The sequence below is a fragment of the Anopheles darlingi genome, chromosome 3 (assembly GCF_943734745.1).
Source record: "Anopheles darlingi chromosome 3, idAnoDarlMG_H_01, whole genome shotgun sequence".
NCBI lineage: Eukaryota > Metazoa > Arthropoda > Insecta > Diptera > Culicidae > Anopheles > Anopheles darlingi.
The window spans coordinates 10,386,325-10,409,266 of record NC_064875.1 but is presented as its reverse complement, the minus strand read 5'-3'; the positions used below and the strand labels follow the sequence as shown (position 1 = coordinate 10,409,266).

General features: G+C 51.1%; 5 protein-coding genes and 3 non-coding genes across 10 annotated transcripts; 5 read left to right on the top strand and 3 right to left on the bottom strand.

The window, feature by feature from the left end:
* Positions 1–111: 111 nt before the first annotated feature.
* Positions 112–3,721, bottom strand: LOC125954153 (uncharacterized). Its single transcript, XM_049684211.1, has 2 exons — positions 897–3,721; positions 112–811 (listed from the first exon to the last, which is right to left on the bottom strand). Exons 1-2 carry the CDS (start codon positions 1,636–1,638, stop codon positions 318–320), a joined length of 1,236 nt encoding a protein of 411 aa, XP_049540168.1. The 5' UTR covers positions 1,639–3,721; the 3' UTR covers positions 112–317.
* A 360-nt stretch (positions 3,722–4,081) lies between these two features.
* Positions 4,082–5,337, top strand: LOC125954156 (uncharacterized). Of its 2 annotated transcripts, XM_049684217.1 has the most exons (3): positions 4,082–4,303; positions 4,378–4,511; positions 5,204–5,337. In XM_049684217.1, exons 1-3 carry the CDS (start codon positions 4,201–4,203, stop codon positions 5,225–5,227), a joined length of 261 nt encoding a protein of 86 aa, XP_049540174.1. In that variant the 5' UTR covers positions 4,082–4,200; the 3' UTR covers positions 5,228–5,337. The 2 variants fall into 2 exon arrangements, with proteins under 2 accessions (XP_049540174.1, XP_049540172.1); XM_049684215.1 differs by lacking the exon at positions 5,204–5,337 and having other exon boundaries at positions 4,378–4,633.
* Positions 5,338–6,414: 1,077 nt separating this feature from the next.
* Positions 6,415–8,288, bottom strand: LOC125954154 (borealin-like). Of its 2 annotated transcripts, none has more exons than XM_049684212.1 (5): positions 7,880–8,288; positions 7,672–7,805; positions 7,479–7,587; positions 6,779–7,211; positions 6,415–6,715 (listed from the first exon to the last, which is right to left on the bottom strand). In XM_049684212.1, the coding sequence occupies exons 1-5, from the start codon at positions 7,980–7,982 to the stop codon at positions 6,529–6,531; spliced, it is 966 nt and encodes a 321-aa protein (XP_049540169.1). In that variant the 5' UTR covers positions 7,983–8,288; the 3' UTR covers positions 6,415–6,528. The 2 variants fall into 2 exon arrangements, with proteins under 2 accessions (XP_049540169.1, XP_049540170.1); XM_049684213.1 differs by having other exon boundaries at positions 6,779–7,199.
* A 195-nt stretch (positions 8,289–8,483) lies between these two features.
* Positions 8,484–15,698, top strand: LOC125954148 (uncharacterized). The gene is made up of 5 exons (XM_049684195.1): positions 8,484–11,293; positions 11,379–12,446; positions 12,520–14,567; positions 14,656–14,831; positions 14,933–15,698. Exons 1-5 carry the CDS (start codon positions 10,552–10,554, stop codon positions 15,456–15,458), a joined length of 4,560 nt encoding a protein of 1,519 aa, XP_049540152.1. The 5' UTR covers positions 8,484–10,551; the 3' UTR covers positions 15,459–15,698.
* A 346-nt stretch (positions 15,699–16,044) lies between these two features.
* On the top strand, positions 16,045–17,351 carry LOC125957550 (borealin-like). Its single transcript, XM_049690330.1, has 2 exons — positions 16,045–16,267; positions 16,323–17,351. Exons 1-2 carry the CDS (start codon positions 16,165–16,167, stop codon positions 17,243–17,245), a joined length of 1,026 nt encoding a protein of 341 aa, XP_049546287.1. The 5' UTR covers positions 16,045–16,164; the 3' UTR covers positions 17,246–17,351.
* Positions 17,352–18,203: 852 nt separating this feature from the next.
* On the bottom strand, positions 18,204–18,275 carry Trnah-gug (transfer RNA histidin (anticodon GUG)). Its single transcript has one exon. It is a non-coding gene; the product is annotated as a tRNA-His (tRNA).
* A 1,359-nt stretch (positions 18,276–19,634) lies between these two features.
* Positions 19,635–19,707, top strand: Trnav-aac (transfer RNA valine (anticodon AAC)). Its single transcript has one exon. It is a non-coding gene; the product is annotated as a tRNA-Val (tRNA).
* A 480-nt stretch (positions 19,708–20,187) lies between these two features.
* On the top strand, positions 20,188–20,259 carry Trnah-gug (transfer RNA histidin (anticodon GUG)). Its single transcript has one exon. It is a non-coding gene; the product is annotated as a tRNA-His (tRNA).
* The last annotated feature ends 2,683 nt before the right edge of the window (positions 20,260–22,942 follow it).

The following is a 22,942-nucleotide window of genomic DNA, read 5'->3' as shown; positions in this document are numbered from 1 at the left end:
AGTTTATTATTAATAATTAATAATTAAAAAATAATTACGTAAATCAGTGCACCATAAGTGATTCCATACAAAAAAAAATTTTTCCATGCATAAATATGTTCAGTTTTGGTGCTAGAAAAAGAGCATATGCGGGAAGCTCTATTTTTTTTGCTTTCATTTGAATAAACCGGCTGCCGAAACCCATAAAAATGCTTGTAGAGCGCTATGGTGAAAGGGCACTATCGGGAATTACTTGTAGAGATTATTTTCGTTGGTTCGAAAATGATTTGAGTGACAAGAAGGGTGAAAATCGACCTAGAAAAGTAGAGGGCCATAAATTACAGGCTCGTTTGGATAAAGATGATCCCCAATAGCGAAAAATACTTGCCCAGCAGCCAACCCATGAATTGAACAATATGTAGATGGAACGACGTCAAAACACATGTGAAATTTTGCTTTCTAGACAAAAAAAGTCGTTCCAGCATCCTGAGGTGAGCGGCGATGAACAATGAATATATTTTGAGAATTATTTTGGCATGGTATACACAAATATCCCTCCGCTGGTCCGCATCCGCGAACGTCCGATCACAATACGTGCAGATGACTCGGCTCGCTTCCGATTCTGGTACCGGTGGTAGGGCATCGGCAAGCCCCATACCGGCGTGCTCGGTTCGAATGTGATGAGCGAAGGCCGGATCCGAGGCGAAAATGCTGAAACACAGCTTACACTCGAAGGAATTGCTTTTCTCGTGCGTACGCATATGGTAGCGCAGGTAGTCGGGCCGGGCAAACGCCCGCGGACACAAATCACACTGATACCGGCGGGCTTCGGCTGCGAAATGGAAATGTAACGCAAAATTAGACAACCTCCAAGCAACTCCAAGCCAGTGGTTACTGCGGTTATATCATATACTTACCACTAGCCGCCGATCGTTGCTGGGCCGTCTTGGACAGGATCGTAGCAGCCTCTGCCATCACATCCTCATCATCGTCCTCATCATCACTGTCATCATCATCCTCCTCATCGCTATCCTCGTCATCTTCATCGTCGTCCTCATCATCGGCGGAATCATCGGTGAAGGTAAGATGTGGCGGTCGCCGGTTGGCGGCACCATTACCGGTCTCCACTCCAGGCATCCGTCGTCGCGGAGCTTTACCATTTCCGTTGAAAATGCCATTCAATCGATGGGAATGATGTAGCAACCCTGGCAGCTGCTGCTGCTGCTGATGCTGTTTACGATGTGTGAGTTTGTGAGCGGCTGGACGGGCACCACCGTTCTGTCCCGCTAAGCCACCAACACTACCGGAACCGGAACGTCGCTCCGCTGTTGTAGCCGACGCCCTTGCCGATGCCATCCGCAACGTACCAGCACCATCGGGATGGTGTCCATTGTGAGGTGGTTCCTCGTCGCCCGAATGCATACTGGTGAGGAACTTGATGTGATCCTCGTCGATACCGACGACTATCTCCAGATCCGACGAGTTGCCCGCATCGAGGTGGGCGTTTGTGGTCGTGTGACCCTCGACTTCCTCCTCCTCCTTGACAGCATCAGCATCATCCTCCACTTCGGCCTCTTCCATACCATTATCTTTGCGTTCCGTTTTCAGCTCCATGCTCCCGTCTCTGCCGCTACGGCTACTAGATGCTTGGCTCATCATATTGCTGCTGCTGCTGCTGTGTGGTCGGTTGCCTACTCCTCCTCTGTGCCACTTGGTCTCTTCACGACTCTCCGCCACCGGTCGATACTCAACTTGACTCGGCTCGACGGGATCCGTGTACGTGGTTCGCGCTCTGTCTGTCGGCGGCTGTTACGCCTCAACTCACGATTGCGCGGCTGCTGCAGCTGCTGTACAGCCTTGCAGCACACGTCGCCGTCGCCGTCGTCGTCGTCGTCGTCGTTGCCGCTCGCTCGTTCGCTCGCTCGACGCTGCGAACCTGTATGCGCCCCCTCCGTTTGCCTGATGCACCACACCACACCACCCACCCACCCCCAGCAACTCGTTCCCGACGAGCGATTGCCCGGGATCCGGTGGAGCAGGGGCTCCTCGCGTTACGCACACCGCGCTTCGAACCTGCTTCACGCCACCGTTGCTGCTGCTGCTGCTTGTCCTGTTTCTTTTCCACCCAAGCAAGCGGTGAGCCCGCAGGGCGGAACACACCGTGTCGCCGTCGTGTTCGCTCTATCTCTGTCTCGCGCACACGTACGGTAGAAGCACTCGCGAAACGGGCTACGCACCACGCACCGACCAACCGACCGACCGACCGACCGATGGACGGTCTTCTCCGTCGTGGTCGTCGTTGTCGTTCCGATAATCTTGCTTTCGCTCTTGCTAGCTTGCTTGCCTGTCCACCACCGTTGTTACCACCAACAAATAATCCCACCGTCTACTGTGGTCCTCTGTTGTTCCCGCGTTTTGATTACGACCACCGCAGCAAGCCGTGGTCGATGATAGCGAACCACAATCTGCGCCCTTTCCGACCGATACGGTGAGCGGTGATACGGGCCAGGAGCACCAGGTCCAATTCCCCGACACTTTTGCTTACGACACACAATCGGGATCCCGTCCGGATGACCACGAGACACACGAGAAAAGATTAAATTGCTGTACCTCCGACGCGCTTGCTACGACTCGGTGCGGTGCGTAATGACGAAAATGATGATGTTGAATACTGTCCTTCAGCGCCAGCTCTGGGTGACGCACGCGGTAGCGGAGCAAGACGAGCAACCAACCAACCAACCAACCAACCATCCGACCGACAATCCGACAGTAATGGCGGCCGTGTTACATCCGGTCTCACTCTCGGAGTACGTGACGATGAGCCCAACACAACACTGAATACTCGACCGAGCAGCGCACTTGGTGCCGTGAACCCGGGATTCGCTTCGAACAACCGTCGCACCTCGGGGCGAAATCCGTATCTACACCGACCCCACCCGGCCGTTCGTCCGCCTGTTCGGCGGTAGCAGCAGAAAAGATGCCGAGGAGGTGGGCGTACGCGGTCAAACGGGAGAGGCGACGACGACGGATGCGGGCACGACGCGCAGATGGCAGGGCAGGGGGTAGAGATCCGCGCACCAATACACACGCACCAGTCGTCGCAGTCGTGGTTGTCGTCGTTGTCCGACTCGGGGTATCCGATTCCGAAGGCTGACGGCAGCGGTAGCGACGGCGAAATCCGGTTCCCTTTTCCGGTCTCTAGGCACGGTCTAAGCACCAACAAGCACACCACACACAAACAAAAATAACAACAAGAACACTCCGGATCGATCCCTCGAAAGCGGTCCTCGGTTCTCGGAATATGGCCTGCTGCTGGGTGATCCGCAAAACCCTGCGCTGTGGTCGCAGTAGTCGCTGCTCTCGCTCGTAGTCGTCGTTACCGTCGTCGCTCGGTGAGTTTCGCGTTGAACGATGATGCGCGCTACCACCCTGCAGCAGCAGCCTCTCCGCACCCGCAAGCGAAGGACCGGATCGTGGAGGCAGCAATCGGAACGAACGTCGTCGTTGGAGGTGGTAGTGGGAAACCCGCAGCAGCGGCAGCTGCCAGATACACGAGGATGAGGGTGGTACAGGTGGGGGTGGTGGTGGTTCGAAGAAGGGCACCGCGCATGCCGCCGTACCACCAGCATCAACAGATTCGGAAGATTACCCTTCTACCAGCAGCGCCCCGCTCCTCTTAACCGCATGTCCTCCCTACCTGCTCCCCGCTGTGCACCCGCCACCCGCATCCAACCGACACGCGAGCTGTCATTTGCGCTCCGGGCTATGAGTGCGAGCGAGATAGTAAGCTGCCGGCAATTTCGAGCAGTCCGCATTCGAGCATAAACTCGAAAGCCGGTTAAGGGGGTTAAGTATTTATTATTTTTTTATCTTCAACTGAGGCAATTTCTGAAATGATTGCAGCAACCTACGAAAATAAGCCAGCGCTGCGCAGTTTTTAACCCATGTGTCCTAATTTGCATGAGATGGAGAGTCTCAAACATTCCAAACGGGTAAATTAAAAAATATCACGAACTAAACTGAAGAAATGCTGGCCGGGTCAATCGAATAGCTCGATTACTTAACTACTCGAAACATAAACTTCAAATCGCAGCCACCATAACTGACAACGCGTTTTTTGCGCTTCGCATCTTCGGTTTGTAACGGAAAAACAAGCGCTAGAGGAAAAGAAAGTTCTTCCCGTTGAAAAGAAATTAAACGCACAGCAAATCAACTCCAACCATGGTGCGAACGAAGGTATCGCGCATCGGGGCCAAGCGCGGGCAAAACAGTTCCGATTCGAAGATGTTCATCGAGATGAAACTGCGGGACTTTGATGTCATCAGTAAGTACGGGCAACGCGCGCGTCGAATCGCAAAATCATCCTAAGCCTCCGCCTTTGTACGGGTTTCTTTCCAGCCGAATGCCACATGACAAACATCGAGCTCAAGTATCAGAACGAAATGGACAAGCTAAATCGTGCGTTCGAAGTGTTGCGATCGCGCATTCCAAAGAACCTACTTTCCATGACGATGAGTGAGCTGCGCCTGTTGGTAAGTCTCGGTCTAGTCGGATCATGCTACCAACCGTTACTTGGATCGATCTTGTACATTGTTTCATGTTAGCGAGGTAAATTTCTGTAAATAAATTACTTTTTTGGCCTTCTATTTAATAAAATGTGTTTTACGTAAAAAAAAAACAGCGGATTTAAGGTTATAAACATGAAGGTGTATAACCTTAAATCCGCTGGTTTTTTTTTGCCGTAAAAACACATTTTTAAAGTACTCGCAGACACCGTGTCAAGTGCGAGGGCGGATAGCACACCTATTAACTTGCACCGCAGCGTTTATTGGAAGCCAAGGGTGAAGTTGGCTTACCAAATTTGCAGGAAGTTGGCTTACCAAATTTGGCCAGCCAGTCGGCTGATCCGATAGTCCTCACTCTCCCCATCATGCCCCCTCTTATCGGTTTTAGATAAGAAAACATACAAGGGGTGTATTCCAAGGTGGTTCGCTCTCTCGGATGGGTTGCACTTGGGAGTACCGGGCACACGAGGCACGGATTAGAGGTCAGTTGGACTTTGAAGCTGCTAATGTATCGTGCGAATTTGCAAATGAAACCAGACCAGATACCAGATATCGCTCACACGTTCGCGAGCAAACTCACAGCCTATTGCCTTTATTTAATTCCACGGTCGCGTCTTTGGGTAGTCAGCACTTCATCAGACAGTCTTCTATGCACGCAGATCCATCATTATTTCAGCTCCTAGGTCGCGACGTTGGGTTTTGTCACTACAGTAGCCACTTTCACCGTTGCCATGCTCGGCCCAGCTCTGAAAGGTCAAACAGCCGAAGGACGATTAAATCAAATTCAATTATCACGAACCACGCGTGGCGCACGTACTGTTTAACGTTCGGACGATCATCATAAGACCACGGGTGACGATGTACACGGTGGCGGCCGGTATCTTCACTATCACGGCCAGCTGATCGAAGAGCGTTGCATTTGGGCGCGTTACCACCCGGTGTACATGGGCCATCACGAAAAGGAAATACAAGACAGTAGCAGAACACTAGCAGCACCACCAGCAGGAGCAACAGATACGCGTCAATACCGGGCCACCATCGAGGGCACACTGATGACCCACTGGAGCGAGCGCGGGAAATAATTTGGCGAATATTCCAACCACGAGGAACCATGCGTATACAAATACGCGCGCTTCAAAACGCGCGATGCGATGGATTGGATGTGTTTGGTCTTATCAGTGATATGTGGGGGCTGGCTAATCGTGAAGGTGTAGGCCCCTGTGGTATGCCTTTGGCGTGGTTTAGGAAACGTGCATTTAATTAGGCGAGTGCCGAATTGGGGGTACCCTCCCTAGGATGGTACAAAGCATCGTCTTATCGTTAGCTAGGGTACTGCGACGCGCCCTGGTATCTTCGGAGATAGGGTGATAATGGAAGACGCGACTATAGGTGTGGGGTTTGTAACGATTGATCACCTCGATAGCTGCATACACGTGTACTCATAATAGACGTTAATGAATAGACTATTAAAAAGGAAATTAAATAAATAAGAACATCAGTATGAAAGTGATACAATGGCAGATAATGATGATCTACAAACGTTCGAAAAAAAAAGATATTCACATTCATGTGGCGACCTACGGCTTCAGCGTAAATGAGATAACAAGTCTATTAAAGCATCTTGACCTACAATTACTCATTATAGCTGTATCGTTACAGCTCTGGACAGGACAAAGAATTTGTGGGTAAGGAAATGTTTTGCTACTTGTATAGTATGGAAAGAGGCTCTGGTTTAAAGATAATCACGATGAAGCACGCCTATAAATCGGAACCTTTATACAATTATTGGATACATTGTTTAAACAACATTACACAACTGCTGACTGTTAAGCTATACTTCCCTTTGCTCCAGGGTAGATTTATTGATCGTTTCAAATACATATGGCTATCAAAATTAAAACTAACATCACCACGATTGCGGTGATTCGAAAGCGAGTACTAAAAAGAACTAATGAGAAAAAGAGTAACGAGCCGGATTGGCCAATCAGTCGCCCAGGTCGAAGGTATTCAAGATCTTTTCCAAGTTCGATTGCAATTGTTTGATCTCCATCAGTACATTAGCGTCAATCTTGCGCACGAGTGTTTCATCCACAACATCCATCTCGGTTGGTCTAATCGATAGCATTCCATTCGCTACGGGTATGTTAACGTTGGCCGTTGCTTCAAGCATGCTATAATAGATAATGGTGTTTAGTTGCACTGGAGCATAAGGCAACTGTGTAAGGATCACTTACTTGGACGTAACGACGGGACTACCGGTGAGGGAGAAGACTGATTCGCCCAGCTTAGCATGCCGGATTAGAGCGAGCGGTGTATAGGGTTGTACTTTGGGGGTGATCACTCCATACCCTCGATCAGCACTGATCGCCTTCGGACGTCCGATCATGGGTGTCTTGTGCTTCGCACGCGAAGTACGTTCCGATGCGGACGGAATCGGCTTGAGCGTCGATCCGGGACCCGGAATCTGCGTTTTACCCACCATGGCACTCTGAGGGGCCGGAAATAGGGATCGGTTGGCGTGTGGCGTCGTGATGGCGCCGGCCGATTGGCTCCGACGTCGTATCTTGGCCGACATAAGGGGTCCCATTAGGCGTGGTTTCGCGGCTGTCTTCAGTGTACTGCCGACACGGTACGTATCGCCTTGTTCGCTTTCCTCTGTAAGGTAACCTGGGTTAGAGCGACCGGTAATGTACGCGACAGGCGGCGCACAGCAGGTTTTCGAGGACCAGTCACCGAAATGGGGGTGGGGGTGAAAATGCGTGGCGAAACAAAAGCAAAACCAAAAAGAAAAAAAAAACACCGAAATACGGACACCAATTGGTTAGTTACAACTGTGGCGTTAGTGGCGAAATGATGGGGTGTGTAGTGCTGTGTTATGATTAATGTGCAACACCAAAGACCCACAGATGAAGCGAATACGCGGCATCCACTTACCGTCATCTTTGGACTTCTTCCGGCAGGACTTCTCCAGTAGCGCGCTCATGTTTGCGCTGATCGTCTGGTTGGCAGGGGCCGAGGTGTTCAGGTCATCAGTAGCGGTTTGCTGTGGCGAAAAGAAAGGCGAAACAATGTACACGATCGATCCAAGTAACGGTTGGTAGCATGATCCGACTAGACCGAGACTTACCAACAGGCGCAGCTCACTCATCGTCATGGAAAGTAGGTTCTTTGGAATGCGCGATCGCAACACTTCGAACGCACGATTTAGCTTGTCCATTTCGTTCTGATACTTGAGCTCGATGTTTGTCATGTGGCATTCGGCTGGAAAGAAACCCGTACAAAGGCGGAGGCTTAGGATGATTTTGCGATTCGACGCGCGCGTTGCCCGTACTTACTGATGACATCAAAGTCCCGCAGTTTCATCTCGATGAACATCTTCGAATCGGAACTGTTTTGCCCGCGCTTGGCCCCGATGCGCGATACCTTCGTTCGCACCATGGTTGGAGTTGATTTGCTGTGCGTTTAATTTCTTTACAACGGGAAGAACTTTCTTTTCCTCTAGCGCTTGTTTTTCCGTTACAAACCGAAGATGCGAAGCGCAAAAAACGCGTTGTCAGTTATGGTGGCTGCGATTTGAAGTTTATGTTTCGAGTAGTTGAGTAATCGAGCTATTCGATTGACCCGGCCAGCATTTCTTCAGTTTAGTTCGTGATATTTTTTAATTTACCCGTTTGGAATGTTTGAGACTCTCCATCTCATGCAAATTAGGACACATGGGTTAAAAACTGCGCAGCGCTGGCTTATTTTCGTAGGTTGCTGCAATCATTTCAGAAATTGCCTCAGTTGAAGATAAAAAAATAATAAATACTTAACCCCCTTAACCGGCTTTCGAGTTTATGCTCGAATGCGGACTGCTCGAAATTGCCGGCAGCTTACTATCTCGCTCGCACTCATAGCCCGGAGCGCAAATGACAGCTCGCGTGTCGGTTGGATGCGGGTGGCGGGTGCACAGCGGGGAGCAGGTAGGGAGGACATGCGGTTAAGAGGAGCGGGGCGCTGCTGGTAGAAGGGTAATCTTCCGAATCTGTTGATGCTGGTGGTACGGCGGCATGCGCGGTGCCCTTCTTCGAACCACCACCACCCCCACCTGTACCACCCTCATCCTCATGTATCTGGCAGCTGCCGCTGCTGCGGGTTTCCCACTACCACCTCCAACGACGATGTTCGTTCCGATTGCTGCCTCCACGATCCGGTCCTTCGCTTGCGGGTGCGGAGAGGCGGCTGCTGCAGGGTGGTAGCGCGCATCATCGTTCAACGCGAAACTCACCGAGCGACGACGGTAACGACGACTACGAGCGAGAGCAGCGACTACTGCGACCACAGCGCAGGGTTTTGCGGATCAACCAGCAGCAGGCCATATTCCGAGAACCGAGGACCGCTTTCGAGGGATCGATCCGGAGTGTTCTTGTTGTTATTTTTGTTTGTGTGTGGTGTGCTTGTTGGTGCTTAGACCGTGCCTAGAGACCGGAAAAGGGAACCGGATTTCGCCGTCGCTACCGCTGCCGTCAGCCTTCGGAATCGGATACCCCGAGTCGGACAACGACGACAACCACGACTGCGACGACTGGTGCGTGTGTATTGGTGCGCGGATCTCTACCCCCTGCCCTGCCATCTGCGCGTCGTGCCCGCATCCGTCGTCGTCGCCTCTCCCGTTTGACCGCGTACGCCCACCTCCTCGGCATCTTTTCTGCTGCTACCGCCGAACAGGCGGACGAACGGCCGGGTGGGGTCGGTGTAGATACGGATTTCGCCCCGAGGTGCGACGGTTGTTCGAAGCGAATCCCGGGTTCACGGCACCAAGTGCGCTGCTCGGTCGAGTATTCAGTGTTGTGTTGGGCTCATCGTCACGTACTCCGAGAGTGAGACCGGATGTAACACGGCCGCCATTACTGTCGGATTGTCGGTCGGATGGTTGGTTGGTTGGTTGGTTGGTTGCTCGTCTTGCTCCGCTACCGCGTGCGTCACCCAGAGCTGGCGCTGAAGGACAGTATTCAACATCATCATTTTCGTCATTACGCACCGCACCGAGTCGTAGCAAGCGCGTCGGAGGTACAGCAATTTAATCTTTTCTCGTGTGTCTCGTGGTCATCCGGACGGGATCCCGATTGTGTGTCGTAAGCAAAAGTGTCGGGGAATTGGACCTGGTGCTCCTGGCCCGTATCACCGCTCACCGTATCGGTCGGAAAGGGCGCAGATTGTGGTTCGCTATCATCGACCACGGCTTGCTGCGGTGGTCGTAATCAAAACGCGGGAACAACAGAGGACCACAGTAGACGGTGGGATTATTTGTTGGTGGTAACAACGGTGGTGGACAAGCAAGCAAGCTAGCAAGAGCGAAAGCAAGATTATCGGAACGACAACGACGACCACGACGGAGAAGACCGTCCATCGGTCGGTCGGTTGGTCGGTGCGTGGTGCGTAGCCCGTTTCGCGAGTGCTTCTACCGTACGTGTGCGCGAGACAGAGATAGAGCGAACACGACGGCGACACGGTGTGTTCCGCCCCGCGGGCTCACCGCTTGCTTGGGTGGAAAAGAAACAGGACAAGCAGCAGCAGCAGCAACGGTGGCGTGAAGCAGGTTCGAAGCGCGGTGTGCGTAACGCGAGGAGCCCCTGCTCCACCGGATCTCGGGCAATCGCTCGTCGGGAACGAGTTGCTGGGGGTGGGTGGGTGGTGTGGTGTGGTGCATCAGGCAAACGGAGGGGGCGCATACAGGTTCGCAGCGTCGAGCGAGCGAACGAGCGAGCGGCAACGACGACGACGACGACGGCGACGGCGACGTGTGCTGCAAGGCTATACAGCAGCTGCAGCAGCCGCGCAATCGTGAGTTGAGGCGTAACAGCCGCCGACAGACAGAGCGCGAACCACGTACACGGATCCCGTCGAGCCGAGTCAAGTTGAGTATCGACCGGTGGCGGAGAGTCGTGAAGAGACCAAGTGGCACAGAGGAGGAGTAGGCAACCGACCACACAGCAGCAGCAGCAGCAGCAGCAGCAGCAGCAGCAATATGATGAGCCAAGCATCTAGTAGCCGTAGCGGCAGAGACGGGAGCATGGAGCTGAAAACGGAACGCAAAGATAATGGTATGGAAGAGGCCGAAGTGGAGGATGATGCTGATGCTGTCAAGGAGGAGGAGGAAGTCGAGGGTCACACGACCACAAACGCCCACCTCGATGCGGGCAACTCGTCGGATCTGGAGATAGTCGTCGGTATCGACGAGGATCACATCAAGTTCCTCACCAGTATGCATTCGGGCGACGAGGAACCACCTCACAATGGACACCATCCCGATGGTGCTGGTACGTTGCGGATGGCATCGGCAAGGGCGTCGGCTACAACAGCGGAGCGACGTTCCGGTTCCGGTAGTGTTGGTGGCTTAGCGGGACAGAACGGTGGTGCCCGTCCAGCCGCTCACAAACTCACACATCGTAAACAGCATCAGCAGCAGCAGCAGCTGCCAGGGTTGCTACATCATTCCCATCGATTGAATGGCATTTTCAACGGAAATGGTAAAGCTCCGCGACGACGGATGCCTGGAGTGGAGACCGGTAATGGTGCCGCCAACCGGCGACCGCCACATCTTACCTTCACCGATGATTCCGCCGATGATGAGGACGACGATGAAGATGACGAGGATAGCGATGAGGAGGATGATGATGACAGTGATGATGAGGACGATGATGAGGATGTGATGGCAGAGGCTGCTACGATCCTGTCCAAGACGGCCCAGCAACGATCGGCGGCTAGTGGTAAGTATATGATATAACCGCAGTAACCACTGGCTTGGAGTTGCTTGGAGGTTGTCTAATTTTGCGTTACATTTCCATTTCGCAGCCGAAGCCCGCCGGTATCAGTGTGATTTGTGTCCGCGGGCGTTTGCCCGGCCCGACTACCTGCGCTACCATATGCGTACACACGAGAAAAGCAATTCCTTCGAGTGTAAGCTGTGTTTCAGCATTTTCGCCTCGGATCCGGCCTTCGCTCATCACATTCGAACCGAGCACGCCGGTATGGGGCTTGCCGATGCCCTACCACCGGTACCAGAATCGGAAGCGAGCCGAGTCATCTGCACGTATTGTGATCGGACGTTCGCGGATGCGGATCAACTCGAGGATCATCTGCACCAGCAGCATCTCGGTGTGCGGCCGTTCAAGTGTAACATGTGCCCGAAAGCGTTTATCCGGATGGATTTTCTGCAGTGCCACTACGCCAAGTACCACAACTTTCATCGGCTCAGCATGATGGGGATGGGTGATGGTATTGGCGGTGGTGGTGGTGGTGGTGGCGATGGCGATAGAGGAGGATTCGGTGGCCGAGGTGGAAGCGGTGGTGGAATGAATCATCCGCTGGATCCAATCGATCGAGCTGTTCAACGTGCGGCTCTGTGGAACAGTGGATTTCTTGCCGGCAACCAAGGATCCCAAGGAAGGCAGGACTCGTCGACGGGCATACCAAGGTTGGCGGTACGGAAAATGGAAGATTTGCTCGATGGTCCGAGAAGAATCGTTTCCGGTTCCATGGTCCCGGGGCTTTACTCGCGCAGAACATCGCATACGACGGGCACGACGATTGGCAGCAGTTCGAGCGAAGATAATGATGAGGACGACGATGACGATGACCTGAAGCTGGTGGTAGTGATGGAAGATGATGATGGCGATGATGAGGGTACGGACAGCAATTTGCAACGGAAGCGGAAGCTCACGAACGGTGCTGCGCTCAGTGCGCGATCGACAAAGAAGAAGAAGAGAGCATCGATCGGTACTGAGGTCGCTGGTGGGCCACAGTTACCAGTGGCCACCATTCCACCGGTCGAAGAAGAAACTGGCAAGCATCGGTGTCCGGTTTGTGAGCGACGGTTTGTCCATGAACCGGAACTGATGGCACACGTACGCGTACATCCTGGTAAGTCGCTCGAGTCAAGTCGAAGCTGGTCGAGGTCACCATGATTTAACTCAAACTGTCCGTTTCGTTCTAGATCTTCCCACCTACAAGTGTCCTCTGTGTGAGCTAACATTCATCGGATCGGACTATCTGAAGGCGCATCTGAAGAAGCATGTTGTCGGTGATGGTGAAGATCCGAATGCACCCGGTGCGATCGATTTGAAAGCGCCCGCAGAGACGGTTTCGGCACCAGTTCCAGCACCTTCATCTCGAACATCCACTACGTCACCTGCACCGCCTGCTTTGATCTCCAGCAAATTCCCTAAGATCGTGTCGAAAGTACCTTCAACGGGCATCTCATTATTGAAGCCACTAGAAGAACGGAAGCCACCTGAGCAGCAGCATCAGCAACAACAGCAGCATCAACCATCCCAAGAGTATTGCACCAAAACGGCCGATGGCAAGTTCAAGTGTACCGTATGCGAACGGCTCTTTTCGCACCAGCAAACGGTGCGGATCCACTTCCGGAACCATACGAACGAGAAACCATACAAGTGTGCTTTCTGCACGGAATCGTACATCCGGTCAGACTATCTCGAGCGGCACCTAAAGGTGCACTTCAAGGATGGCGTTCTGCCAGCGAACGCGATCGCCAGTATGGCCGCGGCCGCAGCTCGTGAAGCGGCAGCCGCCGTAGCCCTCTCGAACGGTACTGGTGGAAGCCAACGGTCGTCTCTCCCGTCGTCACCAACACCACCACCATTACTTACATTGACGACCGCTGCGACAACTCCCGCGGCAGCAGCAGCAGCAGCAGCAGCAGCAACAACATTGGCCGTGAAGGAGGATGTGAAGCGGGAGGTAACGCCATCGACGACACCAACACCGAAACCACTGATCGGACGAGCTGGGCTCGCACCGGAGAACTATCACTTTACCGAGTCGAACGATGGACAGTTTGTGTGTAAGATCTGTGACAAGGTGTTTGCGCAGGTGGCATCGTTACGGAAGCACGCCCTGGCGCACAACGAGGAGAAACCGTTCTACTGTGAGGTATGCGATCGATCGTTCATTCGTGTCGACTACCTGAAGGAGCACTTCAAATCGAAGCGTCACCTGCAGCTGGTTTCGGAAGGGCTGATCGGGTTGCGGGAGGTCGAAGAAGACGATTCGACCATGGATGGTGGCGGTGGATCGTCCCGATCCCGTACTGCTTCATCGAAGCGTCGTAGCAAGCCGGCCGATAAGAGGAAACCCACTGATGCGCTGGCAGTCGCTAGTGAGGTCAGCGTAGATGCGATCCATCCGACACTAGTGGCGGCCAACTGTAGCAATAGCCGTTGCAGCAGCACTAGTAGCACGGGCAGTAGCGGCAGCAGCAGTAGCAGTAGTAGTAGCGGTGGTAGCATAAGCCGTAGCAGTAGCGCCTGCGAGGTAGCGATCATCGATCACACTCCTACGAAGTTGGTCGTCAATAGTAACAGCAACAGCAACGGTGCGGTACAAACGCCACCCTCGGCAGGCGAACAACATCCCCAGCAGCTGCTGCAGAAGACGACACTCGGATCAGCGGGGACAACGCCCGAGTTTCATCGGTCCGATTACGAGCGTACGTCCGATGGGCGGTACAAGTGTAATCAGTGCGATAAAACGTTCGTCACCGCGGTCACACTGAAGATGCACATCCGGTTGCACACGGGCGAGAAACCGTACAAGTGCGACAAGTGCGATAAGGCGTTCATTCGGTCTGATTATCTGAAGACGCACGAGAAAACGCACCGGCAGCAGTCGTTCCTTAGTTTGCTGGCGCTGACCTCGAAGGAACCGAGCACGGCCTCCGAGGCGGGCGATGATTCAGATGTGGCTGAGGGAAGAACGGGCGTTACGGTGGGGAGCATCGATGAACATCGCCACGAAGCGGTCAGCGGCCGATCCTCGATGGCAGCGGACAATACTGATGGGGAGCAGCAGCGGCTTTCAGCGGCCATGAAGTCGATGATCAAGCGAGAAGGGCAGCGCGATGGAGGCGAGGAGCAAGAAGAGGACGAAGATGAGGAGGACGAAGAGGACGGCGATCCTTCGGAAGACAGTGAAGAAGACGAAGAAGAAGACGAAGAAGAAGAGGAGGATGGTGGTGCGCAGGTGAGTGGTGGTCGGTAAACGAGTTGCGCCTGCGGTTGGACCTGGAGCCTGTTTTATGGAGCAAACATTATCTCTTTCCCCGTCGAAGGTCATCAAAGTAATGGTCAAAGAGGCGAGTTGCTCGGAAAGCGAAAATGAGGACGATGTGGACGAGGAAGATGAGGAGGAAGGCACGGGTGAGGAAGCAGAAGAACGGATCAGCAGCCGAAGCAAAAAGCATTTCAACGCCAGCAACAGTACAATTGATCTTCCAGATCGCGAATCGTAAGTAGGGGTGGAAAGCAGAGAGAAAGAGAGCGCGAGAGAGAGAGAGACAGGGAGAGAGGCATTGCGCGCATTAACCCCCTAACTGATCGTTCTCGTAGAGTCAATGCCAGCTTGCTGCAGCGTAATCGAGCACAGCCACAATCGGGTCGCGAGGTAGCGGGAGCAAAGGAGGCACGGGCCAGTTTCCACAGTAACCGCAGCATTGTGAGTGGCGGAGAAAGTAGCAACAATGGTTACGATGATCACGACGAGGATGACAGTGCGTCGCAGACGAGCGACGGGCAACGACTGGCGAATGGTGGTGGCGGTAGTTACTGGGCGCAAAGCGGTTCTCCAAGGCCGGACAAGCACAGTTGCCCCACGTGCCACAAGCTGTTTGCGTGGCCGAAATCCCTGAAGATCCATATGCGCACGCACACCGGCGAGAAGCCGTACCGGTGCGACGTGTGTGGCAAGTGCTTTGGCCGATCGGACAGTTTGCGAGGCCACAAACGGACGCACTCCGAGGAGCAACAGCACCAGCGGATTGTACAGTGCCATCTGTGTGATTTGTGTTGTACCAGTGGCGAAGAGCTGGTGCAGCATCAGCTCGCGGCCCACGGTATTGAACCGCTAGAGTGCTAGGCGGCAGGCAGCGAAGATAACTAAGCAGCAAGCTCGATAAGGTTTAATTAACGTATAGTATCGCTATGTAATCAGGTCGTTTGTAGAATCGACCTACGGTCGAATGAAAAGAATGAAAAAAGAAAATGGTGTAATTGAAATGTAAAAATAGTGTATCCCATTCGTACTTAGCAGCTAGTACTTGATCATGCACAACCCACGATATAGGTTTAATAAATAGTATTAATACAATCTTGACCATGAAAACTCACTATACATTTTCTTGGACGATCTGGCTATTTGATAGCCCAATATTATTTCATTTATGTTTTATTTTACATTTATTCGTGTCATTTAAAATTGACCAATTAGCCTGGGCTACATGAAGCATAACCCTAGGGCAAACTAACCTAATACCAAACAGCATATTCTTTTCAGTTTTACCCTAGAGTTCACACTTGGTGTACGCTTCGTGCGGCACCGGCTTGTTGCTTTGTTTAGGATATTTTTTGAAAATATCCCCCTGCTAAATATCCCTTACGAGTGATGGCAACACTGTCACGACCGCTGTCAAAGCCGTCAAACTCGAATGTCATTTTGGCGCAAAAGATTCTGAGTGTGCGTGTGGAGTGCTGTTGTCCTGTGATACTTTGGCCACCGATTTTCTGTGATTTTCCTTGTTTTTCGTTCCTATTTGTTGCCTGTTGCTTCGTACGAATCGTTCATCATGGTCCGCACTAAAATCTCACGTAATAATGCCGCCAAGCGTAATAGAAATAGCCAGCTGGAGGAGCGTTACCTGAACGCCATGCGTGAGCTCGAGATCTTGAGTAAGTGTTGGTGGTGGAATGGGGAATCCTTTTTTCAATGTCTGCCTCCTTGCAGGTGATACGATAGCAATATCGATCGAGGAAAAGTACAATGCGGATATGGAGAAGCTTAACCGTAGCTTTAGCATGATACGAACTCGCATTCCAAAGGAGGTGCTACAGATGACGGTAGGAGAACTGCGCCGGTCCGACTGCAAACAGTTTTTTGACGTTCTGAATATGAACGAGTTCCACATGGGCGAACCGAATAATGAGGGCAGTTCAGCGAACGTTTCCCAAGAGTCCTGCGACCCCCCCTCACACAAATCCTGCCGGTCGGACGAAGGATACCAGACCGAGGATTGCAATGGATTGCTAGCCTCGGCAAAGGCATTACGGCCAATCCGACCGATGGGCCCGTTGGCGTCGGCAATGAAAGCCAAAAAGCCAACGCAACGCCGTCGTAGCAACTCCATTTCGGGGCAAGCGATAACACCTAGCAAAAAACAATCCCAAACGCAGGCGGCCCTTGTGTTTGGCATGAAGGCGAAGCAAACGCCGGCGGTCTGCAAGAGCATCTTTGCCCAACCCCATGAACGGTTGTCCCGGTTGAAGATGCGCACACCAATGCAGGAAACGACCAAGCGAGCACGGGGTCAAGCCGTCAGTACGGATCGGGGTATAAGCCAGATTACGCTGAAGGTGAACCTGAACACACCCATTACGTTTCTGCGGCATCCGAGGGTGGGAGAGAGTGTCTTTTCGCAATCCGGCAGCCCCGTTGTTAATGCCACTGCCTATCGGCAGACGCGTCACATCAACATTCCGGTACCGAACGGGATGCTTGCGTTGCAGTCGGACGAGTTGCATGATGAAATGGTTCCGGAGATGATGCCGCACCTAGACTCCGACACGATGGATTATCTGAAGGGGTTAAAGAATAATTTGGATAAGCTAATGCGCTACGCCGAGGATTGCAATTTCCACATGAATGAATAAGACTTCAACGGATGGCACAAGAAGCTTTTTTTAATAGTTCCATCGGATCCCATCGGCCTTTGCCACGTGCGCTTTGTGTGATAAATTTTTAATAGCTGATGTTTCTTTGAATAAATAATGTACTTTTGCATAGACCGGTTTCTTTATACTTTAAGTCGTAACCTGTTGACCGATGAATAGAATGCATATCTCCCATGTGACAAACGTTTTTTCAACAACGAATTGCAGTCGTAAAAACCGTCAGAACGAGAAGAAGAACGCTCTGTTGATGCTTACGTACAGTGGTTTCGTTTAGTCTCTCGTTGAATAACACCTCGGAAGATCGCGCGTCTATCTCGTGCAAAACATTCAACACTATCGCTAACGTGGCCTGCGATCTATCCTACCATCACAGCGAATCATATTTATAGCAGGATCGTTTTGAGCGGCTAACGATTTCATAGTTATTTCCAGCGGAAATATAAGCTCGCTATACCGTACATTCCTTTCCAGCAGTCCGGGGACCTGCGGATCATTGAATGTGGTGGTGGGGATCGGCAGGTGCGATCACGATTGCAACTTGACCCCCGCGTGATCTTCGTCGATTTCCATTCTACGGGCAGACAAATGAGCTCATCTGCTAGCCATGCACTCATAAAAGATTACTTTAAGCAGAGGGATGAAGGAACGAAGCTCCTAGCAGGAGAACTGCTCACGATCGTCCTTGGCTAGCGCAGTGTCTAGACATTACACATCCGATGGATTATACGCGATAGTTAGGAAGGTGGATAAGAATACTACAAACTCGATGGAGCATAATCAAAAAGATGAGATGATTATTCTCACCACCATCTTCCGTGACAGTGTCGGGGAGATTTGCAGGTAAGTGTTAAGTAGGGGAACCGAGAACTGCGCGTTGCACGCAATCCTCTACATATCCAATCTACTATCTACTACCTTCTCCTTCTCCCGGTTACACTGCCGTGACCAGGATTCGAACCTGGGTTACTACGGCCACAACGTAGGGTCCTAACCACTAGACGATCACGGCTACAGATGGTGGCTTACAAAAGTGGCTCACAGCACCCGCCAGCTTCCAATCATGGCCTACAAAAATCCAGTGAAAGGTGCCGCGCGAGTATCATGAGGGAAAGTGAGGTAATCAGAGCAGAAAGGGGCTTGAGCTTGGGCTGGTCAAAATGTATTTTGTTGCTGCTTTTCTTGGGCTTTTCGCACCATGAGTCTTAGCGACTGCTCCAGATTGCAGCCAACACTTTTTGGCCAACCTTACGAGTGCAACGAAGAAAGGTGGGGTTAAGATGTGAAAGTAAAACTGTGGCAGCCTCCCAAGCGCTGTTTAAAAATAGAAACACCTTTCGGTGGGGTTGAGTAAACTAACAGGGAATGCTCCATCGGTGTGCAATTTGTGGCCCTGCTTCAGATATTTTCATATAACTGCTTCATCTATCAGCTGATTTGCAAAATATATATTTTGACGGAGCAGCAAAAATAGATTTCATTTGTTTCCGCCCGGGATCGAACCGGGGGCCTTCCGCGTGTTAGGCGGATGTGATAACCACTACACCACGGAAACACAAGTCTATTGTTTATTGTTTGATGTTGAAAAAGCCTAGTTACTAACACAGGATTATCTCACTGAGCACCCATTGGCCGAAGTATTTCATGCGTAAAAGATAATGTGTAAAAAGGAGGTAAAACTAAGTATTGGTAACCTGATCGACCAATACAAGAAGAGCATAAAAAAATGTTATTGCGTATAAATCTAATTTCTATTTTGAGAAATACCTGAAAACTATTTTATTCCAAAGCAAATGCATGTACAGTTGAGTAATGCTGCATTCCTTTCACTAAGGCGCAAGCAACGGTTAATCATGAGTAAGCTACCTATTGATTTTTAGACATTGTTACTTTGCCACATGGCCTTATCTCAATGCCTGTTATCGTTTATCTGTGCCAGTACGCTTTAACATGATTCCTGCAATAAGATAAGGTTTCTCCATCTTGCTGCTTAGTTTCTGTGAATCATTGTCTCATTCCTGTGTGCTGCTCCCTGTCACTCTTCCGCACAATACATACAACACAAAAATTGCAAACGTAATTTGAACTCGCTAAATTTAAAATTTTGAGAAAAAATCATGTTTTTGGGTACTTAGTAAGTGGAGTGTGCCAATTCTGTTAGTAACCTATGATAGCTATAGGCAACACTACCCTAGTTACCAATAGGACGTAGCTACGTATGAGATAGTTCATTATGCGATACATACAACAGATGATTCATCTGGTTTACCTCAAGGAGTGTGCATGTGTTTTTCTGGAATTCGGTGTGAATAATTAACAAATCCTATGTATGTACTAATCTTAAACATTAAACAATAAACAATAGACATGTGTTTCCGTGGTGTAGTGGTTATCACATCCGCCTAACACGCGGAAGGCCCCCGGTTCGATCCCGGGCGGAAACAAATGAAATCTATTTTTGCTGCTCCGTCAAAATATAAATTTTGCAAATCAGCTGATAGATGAAGCAGTTATATGAAAATATCTGAAGCAGGGCCTCAAATTGCACATCGATGGAGCATGAAATCGCATTCCCTGTTAGCTTACTCAACCCCACCGAAAGGTGTTTCTATTTTTAAATAGCGCTTGGGAGGCTGCCACAGTTTTACTTTCACATCTTAACCCCACCTTTCTTCGTTGCACTCGTAAGGTTGGCGTAAAAGTGTTGGCTGCAATCTGGAGCAGTCGCTAAGACTCATGGTGCGAAAAGCCCAAGAAAAGCAGCAACAAAATACATTTTGACCAGCCCAAGCTCAAGCCCCTTTCTGCTCTGATTACCTCACTTTCCCTCATGATACTCGCGCGGCACCTTTCACTGGATTTTTGTAGGCCATGATTGGAAGCTGGCGGGTGCTGTGAGCCACCTTTGTAAGCCACCATCTGTAGCCGTGATCGTCTAGTGGTTAGGACCCTACGTTGTGGCCGTAGTAACCCAGGTTCGAATCCTGGTCACGGCAGTGTAACCGGGAGAAGGAGAAGGTAGTAGATAGTAGATAGTAGATTGGATATGTAGAGGATTGCGTGCAACGCGCAGTTCTCGGTTCCCCTACTTAACACTTACCTGCAAATCTCCCCGACACTGTCACGGAAGATGGGTGGTGAGAATAATCATCTCATCTTTTTGATTATGCTCCATCGAGTTTGTAGTATTCTTATCCATCTTACTTACTATCGAGTATAATCCATCGAATGTGTAATGTCTAGACACTGCGCTAGCCAAGGACGATCGTGAGCAGTTCTCCTGCTAGGAGCTTCGTTCCTTCATCCCTCTGCTTAAAGTAATCTTTTATGAGTGCATGGCCAGCAGATGAGCTCATTTGTCTGCCCGTAGAATGGAAATCGACGAAGATCACGCGGGGGTCAAGTTGCAATCGTGATCGCACCTGCCGATCCCCGCCACCACATTCAATGATCCGCAGGTCTCCGGACTGCTGGAAAGGAATGTACGGTATAGCGAGCTTATATTTCCGCTGGAAATAACTATGAAATCGTTAGCCGCTCAAAACGATCCTGCTATAAATATGATTCGCTGTGATGGTAGAATAGATCGCAGGCCACGTTAGCGATAGTGTTGAATGTTTTGCACAAGATAGAGGTGCTATTCAGCGACAGACTAGACAGAACCGGAGGCCCAGGCTGCCTGACCGCACAAGCAGCCAACTGCCTGTTAGTCCTTGACCACAATTTGAACTCCAGCCCCTTGCCCAACCCCACCTCCAGCAGAGCGACCACAGTGCTTCTACTTGGGTCAACCAGTTGGAAGTGATCTTGATCTTGAACGACAACGACCATGGAGACGACGATGGAGCGATCATGGTGCTGCTGCTTCAGTGGAGAGCATCGTGTGCGCTTATTAATGTTGAATCCGCGGCCGGCAGTTTTCTGGTTTTTTTTTCTTCAAAAGGCACGATACTGAGTTTTATGGTTATGTTTCCCGTGGTTCCCCGGGATTTCTTTCATTCCCTCGTTCGCTCCTTTTTTGCGGCGAACGCGCATGATGAACGTTCGCGCAATCGGAGAGCATCGGGTTTTATGTTATGTGCAACGATCAGCAGCAGAGATCGGCAGCTGATCCTCCGGTCCGGCCAGAATGGATGTGACCTGATGATAGTTGCGTAGCCGGTGGTGTTGGTGGTGGTAGTGAACAGTGGCTGGTTAAAAAGTGATTTGTCATTTCAGTCAGTATGAAGCATCATAATGAGCGAGCTAATGTGGCAGACGGCGGCAATGGGAAACACGCCCCATTCCGAGAGGTGTATCATTACGCTAAGTGTGTGTGTGTGTGTGTTGCTTATGTTGAGGGCTTTGTGATAATGTTTCTTAAAAGGAGCGAAACAATTTGGATTGGCAAATCTGTTTTGCCTCTATTTTTATCAGGCTAAGCGTCACACCGCGAGTGTTCCACCTTGATGGTTCTATCCGTGGGAATGTAGGCTGCTGTTCCCGTTCTTATATCGTTGGGTGATTGTAAGCATTATCTGTTTTGGGCTCTTGACAAACTTTCATTTAACCGATACAATGACGATACGAAATCTTTATATCTAACTCGATCATTCAATTGATTATATAGAGCGCGATGGAAATATTCAGATATTCCTCCCAACTCGAGAACGTTTTATGGCGGAACCTGACGTACCAGAGCCTGATCCCGCTACAAACTTGCACCAGCTAATCACGTCGAGAAACGGTAGACATTATTTAAATTACCTCATTCTCCTTAAGAGGAAGATTTACGGGGATAATTGCATTAGCGGAGGGCATTCACTCGGTTGCACCGGGAATGAACCACAACCGGAGTTTCAGAACCCAAGGAACCTAGAAACCTCTCCCCTTCCCGGACACTCCGCTATACGCGCGACTGTGACTCAAATTACAATCATCCACCATCCCGCAGCGCCGGTTCGTCGCTTACCGTTCCGTTGATGTTCTTTGTATGGCTCCGCGTGGCTCCGCTCGGTTCGTTCGCTTGCCGATGGGAACGACCTTGAGCCCGAACGAGGGTCGAGGGACTAGCTCTGTCACGAATGCCATGCCACGGAGAGGATGGAACCGAATCTGTCCAGCATAAATCGGACAACCGGATCACTCACTCCGGTGGACGGGCAAATGGCATCGTAAACAAAAACAAATAACGATCAATCGAACTCGAGATCTCACGCGCGTGCGTGCGTGCCTGTGTGTGTTTGTGGACATGTGGTGACCGCTCTGCTGTTGCTCTGCCTCCCCAATAACATAATCAACCCATCAGCATAATCAACGGTTGCGACTGAAGCGTCAATCATGGAGCGCATCAAAGTGCTCTTCTCTTCCTAAACGAAATCCAAATCTCATTCCCCAAAAAGCGGACGGGGTCGATTCGATTACGTGGATCGTTCTCCAGCGTTCACCACCGCAACCAGGTCCGGTTGTCCGGTAAGCCTGTAAGCTGGCTGACCGTTTCTTTTTGTTTTTTTTTGCCTTCGCTTTGCGCTCCTTCAAAACACTCCGTGCGCCACGCGTTAGCCCTCCGTTGGCTTCTGCTTGATGATCGATCGAACACACCGGCAAGAAGATCATCGCACTGCTGCTGCTGCTGTTGCCGATGATGATGATCACCATCATCATCATCGTCATCAGTGGCGAGTGTGAGTGTGAGCCGCG

Bases quoted from the DNA above. Each gene is read 5' to 3' on its own strand.
- LOC125954148 (XM_049684195.1), top strand. From the start codon at position 10,552: ATGATGAGCCAAGCATCTAGTAGCCGTAGCGGCAGAGACGGGAGCATG. The intron at 12,447-12,519 runs GTAAGTCGCTCG...GTTTCGTTCTAG, and splicing joins ACACGTACGCGTACATCCTG to ATCTTCCCACCTACAAGTGT. The intron at 14,832-14,932 runs GTAAGTAGGGGT...TCGTTCTCGTAG, and splicing joins GATCTTCCAGATCGCGAATC to AGTCAATGCCAGCTTGCTGC.
- LOC125954154 (XM_049684212.1), bottom strand. From the start codon at position 7,982: ATGGTGCGAACGAAGGTATCGCGCATCGGGGCCAAGCGCGGGCAAAAC. The intron at 7,588-7,671 runs GTAAGTCTCGGT...TTTTCGCCACAG, and splicing joins TGAGTGAGCTGCGCCTGTTG to CAAACCGCTACTGATGACCT. The intron at 7,212-7,478 runs GTAAGTGGATGC...GCTCTAACCCAG, and splicing joins GAAGAAGTCCAAAGATGACG to GTTACCTTACAGAGGAAAGC.
- LOC125954153 (XM_049684211.1), bottom strand. From the start codon at position 1,638: ATGATGAGCCAAGCATCTAGTAGCCGTAGCGGCAGAGACGGGAGCATG. The intron at 812-896 runs GTAAGTATATGA...TCCATTTCGCAG, and splicing joins GCAACGATCGGCGGCTAGTG to CCGAAGCCCGCCGGTATCAG.
- LOC125954156 (XM_049684215.1), top strand. From the start codon at position 4,201: ATGGTGCGAACGAAGGTATCGCGCATCGGGGCCAAGCGCGGGCAAAAC. The intron at 4,304-4,377 runs GTAAGTACGGGC...GTTTCTTTCCAG, and splicing joins GCGGGACTTTGATGTCATCA to CCGAATGCCACATGACAAAC.
- LOC125957550 (XM_049690330.1), top strand. From the start codon at position 16,165: ATGGTCCGCACTAAAATCTCACGTAATAATGCCGCCAAGCGTAATAGA. The intron at 16,268-16,322 runs GTAAGTGTTGGT...GCCTCCTTGCAG, and splicing joins GCGTGAGCTCGAGATCTTGA to GTGATACGATAGCAATATCG.